Source organism: Coffea arabica, chromosome 3e (assembly GCF_036785885.1).
Source record: "Coffea arabica cultivar ET-39 chromosome 3e, Coffea Arabica ET-39 HiFi, whole genome shotgun sequence".
NCBI classification, from domain to species: Eukaryota; Viridiplantae; Streptophyta; class Magnoliopsida; order Gentianales; family Rubiaceae; genus Coffea; species Coffea arabica.
Window position 1 is genome coordinate 5104918 of NC_092315.1, and position 8679 is coordinate 5113596.

Below are 8679 nucleotides of genomic sequence, written 5' to 3' on the forward strand. Positions count from 1 at the left end.
CAAGCTTGAAGTTATGATATCATGTTGAAAAGTAGTTCTATGAAGATAGGGCACAAAATTATTGCCACCTCATATACACTGTATCTTTTTCTGCATGAGCTCAAGAAGCACCAAGTCCTCTTTAACGATTAATGTACCCTCCCCATCCACCCCGGGGGGGGGGGATGATCAACAAAGTCTCTTATCTTCAAGATAATAAGAGAGGGAAGAGTAAGAGATTCCCCATGATTGTTGAAGAAAATGCTAAAACAGTACTATTTCATGAACAAGTTTGAAATGTTACCATCAAAACTATTGATTATACCAAACCAGATGGAACCTTTCACTTCTGGAGGCCATATTGACAGAAAAGATAGTCCAATATGGAATGGAAAAGGCCCAAAAAATGCCACATTTACTGTCTGCGTGCTACTACTTGGACAAGTTGTTTGATTGATCGTAGAAATCCTTAAATCATAAAGACTCAATAATGTCTATCAGAATCCAAGAACCAGAAATTTTGTCACCCCTGCAATAATGTCTTTACCTATAACTCTATCATTTGCCTTTTTATCGGCCTCAACGTGTGGATAACTTGCTTTAGATCGCAGATTCGAAGAACTTCTTGTCAACCCTGAATCTGAACAGGTTTAAATTACGTCACAACGCAACTCTACTCAGTTGTACTTGAATATTTCCCAGCCTGAAGCAGGTGCTAGGCTCATAAGGTACTAATCCTAATTTGACTACCGAAAATGGGGGAACAATGTGTTACGTATGGGTCCTAGTCCCCAACATAGCAAGTAATGAGGGAATAGCTGTGTCTGATGCTGGTGAAATCATAAACAATGAAGAACTTATATTCCTGTATACGCTGGAACCCATTTGATTCATTAGAACTCGCATTTATGTTTAATTTTGAGCATAAATTTTGTGGACTTAGAAGCTCGATGCAACACCTGAAAAATTGTGCAAAACGTTTGCGTAACAATTTATTTTATACACACACAGATATATATATATATATATATATATATATATGTATATATGTATACATACACACACATATATATACACACATATTTACATATACACATATACATGTGTGTGAGTGTGTGTATAGGTTGAAATAAGAGGATATGGAATTAAACTTTTAACGCATACCGATCGGCTAGTTCGCTACAGTGCATGTTTCATTAGTTTATAAACTATTATACAATGGATAAGTCTTTTCGTTTGCTTGCATCCACTATAAACAAGAAATATGCAAGAAAGGGAAGGGACAAAAAAAAAAAAACCAAGAGTAGAAGATCAAATCGACCTCATTTTTGAGTGGGGAACACTGAAATGCATTAGTACGTTATAAGGCTAATAAGAAAAAGTTAAGGCCACTGGTACAAACGAGTGGAGGCTTTATCAAATACTGATAGGGACTCTACCACAAGACCAAACAAGTAAAAGAAGAATTACAAATAGTGTTAACCAATTGAGCAGGACATGTTGAAGTCTTTTATTGGTGGGTCTATCAAAACACTTGCTTAGTCCTCAACACCTAACCTAACAATACAAATTTATTATCTCTACTAGGAGCAGCATAGCAGACTCCATTCGTCCTCAATGTATGGACTTGGTTTAGGATGTTGCAATTGGGTCCACGGCTTGGAATTTGACCAATTATTGTTAGTATTTGTGGGAATTATTGAAGTCACAAAGTAGACACTATATAATATGAAATTTTCATTAACACCATGATTAGGTGTGGTGTGTAAAGTAGAGAATCACCATTAGAAGTACTACAGTGTTTGCACTAAATCAGTGACATCATGAAAAGTATCATTTTGATCCCAAGAGGAAATAATATGTGATTGTTATAGGCTAAATGGAGTTTCATTTTTCAACAGACACGATAACTAAAGTTATAGACTCAAATGTTACAGATGTTTGGCTATAAAGAATCTCCCATTCATGTTAAAGAAAATGGAAAGTATGGTGGCTTATAAAACTCGGTTTCATAATTTGCAACTTCTAGTTGTTGGATGACAGCATTGTGAAACAATTGCAAGTTCTAGTTGTTACAATCGATGCTGTCATTTGGAGAAACGACATTGAATTTTAATAAATCAACTCTAGAAAGCCTTTATCGTTTTTTCTCCTTTCTTTTTTTTTTTTTTTTGTGAAAGGAGGCCTTATTTTATCAGATGGTTGACGATTTTTCGGTATTGTCTTATATCACTAGCAGCGTTAAAAAATCTGACATATCAAAAGTTTAACAACAAAAGATTGGACATAGCATTAGTTATTACAAAAACGTAAGTTGAGTATTTCTCAAAAGGGGAGGGTTGGGCTAGATGGTAAGGGGAGATTTTGGATTCAAAATCTTTTATTTATTAAGTAAAAAAGGAGAAAAAATTGTATTTTATGAAAAATATTTGTTAAAATTTTTATTCTTGAATAAATAAATTTAATTTTATAAGAAAATGAAAAGGAGTAATTTACTTTGACACGTCACGAACTATCATTGCAGGCAAGCAAAATGATCTTGTACAGTGCCACGATGTTCAAATGTTATCGGTAGGAATGTAATCGAGTTGAATTAAGTTCGAGTATCGCCATACTCAAACTCGTCTCGATATGCAGGAAAGATACTTGAGTTCGAGCAAGTAATATTACTGGAGCTTGAACTCGAACTCGATGCATTGCTCACAGAACTCAGAGCTCTCAAACTCGACTCGCATGGGGCTTGAATCAATGCAAGCCTTATCAAGCTTGAGTCAGGAAGATTTGGAGATTCATTTTTTTGATAATTTTTGAGCGAAAAGGCATTATCGCCCTTCAAAAAATTTCATATGACCGAAAACATTTTGTAAATTTAACCACTCTTGTGGACGCTCAGGTAATTTCATAATAATGATTATTAAAGAATAAAAATTAAATAACTCGATAAGGTTTGATCAGCTTTCGAACCTTACTATTAGATATTCGAATTTGATTTACTTGGCCTATCGAGCTACTCGAATTCAATTAATCCGAGTTCAAGTCGAGTTTTTGATCGAATTGCTCACAAGTAGCTTGATTTAGCTCGGTTGCAAGCAACTCAGTTAGATTATAGCCCTAGTCATGGGCCTTGGGATCAAAATCAACGAAACCGTTAAAGGAATCCATCCAGTGTGTAAAGCAGACCGTTATTTGGGTGGTGTTTGAGACCATTTGCTATTGTCAGGCTATAGGGCACCACATTTTGAGGGCCTAAAAAATATCAGGTTTGGGTCCAAATTCATCTAGCCCATTGGACGAGGATTGGAAACCAAATTGATGGTCTTAGAAAGAGTTAGGTGGTGTTTTCTTATTGAACGAGAAGAGCAAAAGTTCTTCTTTTCCAGCAAAATTGAACTTCTTATCGGATATTGTTGAAAGCCATTGCTTGGAAACAGACTTAAATCTCAATAAAGACTCCACTGGTAGTCTTGAGACTATCTCAAGAATGAGTTCTGGCGGAAAATTCTCTGACAAATTTGGCTCTGGCTCCAAAATTAAATGTTCATGCCAAGGAACTTTCTTTGAATGTAAGACGAGTTAGGAATTCGATTAGTTAGTAGAAGCAATTCCGAGGGTTAATTCTTTTCCTTTTGAAATTCTTAATCTAATCAAATTATAATATCTGTTGCCAAAAGAAATAGGCAGATTCTTTTTGGAAACATAAGAAATTACGAGACATTGGATTGAGATATTCAAGACCAGTTATGGTCATCATATTAGGAAAATTCCCAACTGCAAAGAAGAGGTGCCGTTTGGAAGCTTCTTGAACTGATTTGCCAAACTACCTACACCTAATTTACTTCAGCTATGATGCATAAAATTTTGACACCTTACCACGAAATTGGACCAAATTACAAGAAACAATACAATTTTATGTCGCACTTGAATGAATTTTAAAGGGGAAAAACTAGGGATGTTAGTTATTGAACCACGCAATTGAAGAGAATAATTCGTGTGTTGGGGAAATGAAAATCACAAATTCCACAAATGAATACATCACGTATAAACTCCCTCCTAAAAGTGAGAGTTTCTCTCTCTGGGTAAGAGCGCGAGTCTCTCTTTTTTGAGAGTTCAAAACTTTTCAAAATTTTACGCAAACTTTTACACTCAATCCCAAGAATCAAACAAAGATCAACAACCTTATTGCTGATGAAATTAAGTAGTTCGGTCTGTAAGTGATGAAATAGCTAAAGCCGAACATCTTGGAAAGATTCTAGCTCCCCATGAGGGGGACAGTTTTCACTTTTAAGATTCCAGCTCAACGTCGGAATGTGTCAAGCAGAAGATAGCTCGGTAATTCTGGTTCAAGGAAACAGACTCCATGGAAGAAGCTAGGGTGCTGACAGGTATCCTCACAGCCATATTTTCCATGGTTCACTCTTGCTTTTGTTACTTTTTTCTTTAAAAGTTTTTGGGGTTTACCCCGATCAATCTCTTTGTTTCAGGTTGTTTAGGATTTAAAGGTTAAAAGTTATGGTTTTTCCTCTTTTTTGAGTAGTTTGGTTTTTTTCTGTTTTTTTGTTTAGAGTCTTTCTTTCTTTTAGTACATCTTTGTCTGCCGAGGTAGTTGTCGTTTCTGTTCTTCTTAGGCTTTGGCCGTCTTGCCTTGGTTTTCTCAGTAGTGGAAGTAGGTTGTTTTTCGAATCTGTTTATACCCCATGGCGGAGGAACTAGCAGATGCGATAAGGAAATTTGCTCTTTCTGACAAAGAGCTGGAGGGAACTGACCTGGGAGGAGAAGAGATTGACAAAGGTATTCAAGAATGTCAGTCAAGCTTAGTGGGGAGGATCAAAGGTGAGAAAGTGGTGAATTTTGTTGGAGTTAAGAATTTTGTGAACTCAGCTTGGGGGTATCCAAGGAATCTTAGGATTATAGAGCTGGGTCCAAATATGTTTCAGTTTTATGTACCAAGCAGGGAGGATAGAGACTGGATATTAGGGGGAGGTCCTTGGGTCATGGACAACCAAATTCTGGTGATAAAACACTGGTTTGAAGGTATCGAGGATGACTCTTCTGCTTTTGATTTTGTACCCCTTTGGGTTCAAGTCTGGAATCTACCTGTGCACTGGATAACAAAAGAAGCAGGATGGAAAATTGGAGCGATATTTCATGAAGTAAAGGATGTTGTGGTGCCTCAAGTAGGAGGAAAGGAAGGTAGACATCTAAAGTTATTAGTGGTTCTGGATACCTCCCTACCTCTCTTAAGGGGAACGACAGTTAAAGTAAATGGAATCCTGAGATGGTTGAACTTCAGATTTGAGAGATGCCCAGACTTCTGTTACAAATGTGGAGTGATTGGACATGGTGAAAAGAAATGCAAGGAAGTAATACAGATAAGCAAAGGGATGCAGGAACACCAGTATGGCCCATGGATGAAGGCCAACATAGGTAAAACATCACCCCAAAAGGAACAACAGAATAAGTATAATTCTGAGATAAATTATTGGGGCTTTAGAGATGGAGAGATGGTACGGTTAAATCCTAAGGCTAAGGAAAATATGGAACATGGTCATAAGGACTCTATGTCAGGAAGGAAGGATGAAACTAGGAAGAGTAATGATGGAAATATGACAGGCAAGGAGAAGTCCAAAAAGGATGAATCGCGGGAGTTTCAGCAACTAAGAGCTGAGGCTAGCAGTAAAGAATTGGAAAGAAAAAGCTTAATCCAAAATAGCTGGAACAGTCAGAAGGAGAGCTCTACCTCAGAAGCTACAGAAACTCTCCCAAGGGGAATCAGTAAATGTGTATTAGAGGAAGCAAGTTTGAGTATCCCAGTGGAGGTAGAGATAAATGGTAAGAACAAAGGTGCAGTGGAAAGAAATGGACGTGAACAAATAGCACAAGAGCTTATGCAAGTCACAGTAATGGAGGATGATTTTGGCAGCCCTGAAACAGCTTTAATGATAATCGATCCTGGAAGTTCTGAGCTGGGTACTATGGCTGCCCAGAAACATAACAGGAAAATGAAGAAGCAGTTGAGATCTCCCAAAATCTCTCGTCAGCCTTTGAGGGATCTGAGTGGGAACAGGATATTGGCTATTCAACAAGGAAAAAGGAAACTTAATTTGATAGATGAGGAGATGGTGGAAGTGCAGGTAACGGAGATGGTTCATAAGAGAAACAAACTGGGAGTTGGGGAAGTGAATCCTGGAGAGAAACAAGAGGGGGAAGGGGCCAACCTTAACTGGCCCCTCAAGTTTCAATGAAGGTTCTGGTGTGGAACTGCCAAGGAGCAGGGAGCCCCTTGACAGTTTCCCAGTTGAGGGAGGCTAATAACCTCCTCTCCCCAAATATTATATTTCTGAGTGAAACCAAAAATAGGTATAATTACATGAAAATGGTCCAAAAAATTCTGAGGTTTGAGGAAAGTGTGATTGTGGAAGCTATGGATAGGAAAGAAAGTATGGCTTTGTTTTGGAATAAAGATATTGAGGTCAGGGAAGTAGTTACAACAGCTCTCACTATAGAGGCATTGGTTTTTGATCCGGAGCTGCAGATTGACTGGTGGTTTATTGGTGTATATATGAGCTGTGATGCTAATATTAGGAAACAACAGTGGAAAGTTTTGACTGCGAGAAGACAGTTGTGGGGAGATAAATGGCTTCTGGCAGGGGACTTCAACGATATATTAACTAATGAAGAGAAGTGGGGAGGTAATGCAAGAGCAGAGAGGAGTTTCAAGGAGTAACAGCTTTATTGAATACAACAATCTTGTGGATATAGGTTTTACTGGGAATCCCTGGACATGGAGCAACAATTGGGATGGTGAAGGGGAGATTAGGCAAAGACTGGACAGAGGATTAAGTACCATTAACTGGAGCCAATTTTTTGACAAGGCTAAATGTGACCACGTGGAAACTGTTGGGTCAGACCACAACATGTTGCTCATAGATAATTGGCCTAGAATGGATAAAAAAAGATCAAAATTCTTTTTTGACAAGAGGTGGCTCAAGAGGGAAGGGATCAGTCAAGTGGTTGAGCAAGCTTGGAAACAAACAGTGGAAGGAAATAGGATTTATAGGATTACAAGGCAGATTGCTAACTGCAGAGTGGCTCTTCTCAAATGGAAGAACAATTTCACAGGAAATTCTTTGCTAAAAATCAATCAAGTGAAGCAACAGATTAAGGAGATAAAGGAATCTAAGGAATCAGGAGTTAAGGATAAAATCTCAGAGTTAAAAATTCAGTTAAAAGAGGCCTACACAGAAGAAGAGCAGTTTTGGGCTTAAAAAGCAAGGATTGATTGGCTGAGAGAAGGGGAGAAGAACACAAAATTTTTTCATGCTTGTGTGAAGGGGAGAAGAAGGCGAAATAGGATGCTCAACATACAAAGAGATGATGGTTCTTGGACTAAGAGTGAGGAGGAGCTGGGAAAGGAAGTGGCTGAATACTATAGAGTCCTTTTTGCTAGTTCTGGTTGTGAGGGTCTGGGTGAGATTCTAAATGGTATACCTACCACTATCACTACTGAGATGAATGCAAGGCTAACTCAGGAAGTGGAGGAGAAGGAAATTAAATCTGCTCTTTTTTCCATGAATCCAAATAAGGCACCAGGCCAAGATGGCATGAATCCTTTGTTCTTCCAAAAATTTTGGCACGTTGTGAAATCTGATTTAATTGCTGCCATTAGGCATTTCTTTTGGTCTAGCAACATGCCTAAGTCGTGGAATCACACTGTCATCTCCCTCATCCCTAAAATCCAGAATCCTACCAACTTGAAGAGCTATAGGCCTATTAGTCTCTGTAATGTTGTTTACAAAGTGATTTCTAAAATTCTGGCCAATAGACTCAAGAATGTTTTAAATCACTGCATTAGCAAAACTCAGGCAGCTTTCATCCCAGGCAGACAAATTCTTGACAATGTCATTCTATCTCATGAATATTTGCATTACATGAACAATAAGAGACAAGGACAGAATGGACTTATGGCTGTGAAGTTAGATATGTCAAAGGCCTACGATAGAGTGGAGTGGAAATTCCTTGATGCCATGATGGAAAAAATGGGCTACTGCACAGTATGGAGGAAGTGGATTTGGAGCTGCCTCTCCTCAGTTACCTACTCTTTCAATATTAATGGAGTACCACAAGAATTTGTAACTCCAGAAAGAGGAATAAGACAAGGTGACCCACTGTCACCTTATCTTTTCCTTTTGTGCTCAGAAGGTTTCTCCAATTTACTGAAGCAGGCTGAAGGAGATAAAATGATCACAGGGGTGAAGATATGCAGAAGTGGGCCAAGATTGACTCATTTATTCTTTGCTGACGATTCTTTGATTTTCTGTAATGCTGACAAAGAGGAAGCAAGTGAACTTGTTCAAATTCTGAGGAAGTATGAGAAGGGGTCTGGTCAATCCATAAATCTGGAAAAGTCCTCAGTTTTCTTCAGTTGCAATGTCAGTCATCAGAGGAAAGGGGAAGTGAGGCAAAGCCTTGGCACAATCCAGGTGGCTACTCAAGAAAAATATCTGGGGCTCCCTATGGTGATAACTAGATCAAAGCAGCAAGTTTTTGGTTTTATTAAGGACAGTATCAGCAAGAGGATGAAGAACTGGAAGAACAAGCTGCTCAGCCAAGGAGGGAAGGAAGTCTTATTGAAGGCAGTTTCTATGGCATTGCCAGTGTATACAATGTCCTGCTTTAAACTTCCAAACACACTGTGCAAAG

At 38.4% G+C, this 8679-nt stretch overlaps 1 protein-coding gene across 1 annotated transcript; it reads left to right on the plus strand.

Moving 5' to 3' along the window:
- The first annotated feature begins 6217 nt into the window (after positions 1-6217).
- On the plus strand, positions 6218-7244 carry LOC140038782 (uncharacterized). The gene is made up of 2 exons (XM_072084055.1): positions 6218-6668; positions 6739-7244. The coding sequence occupies exons 1-2, from the start codon at positions 6218-6220 to the stop codon at positions 7242-7244; spliced, it is 957 nt and encodes a 318-aa protein (XP_071940156.1).
- Positions 7245-8679: the final 1435 nt, after the last annotated feature.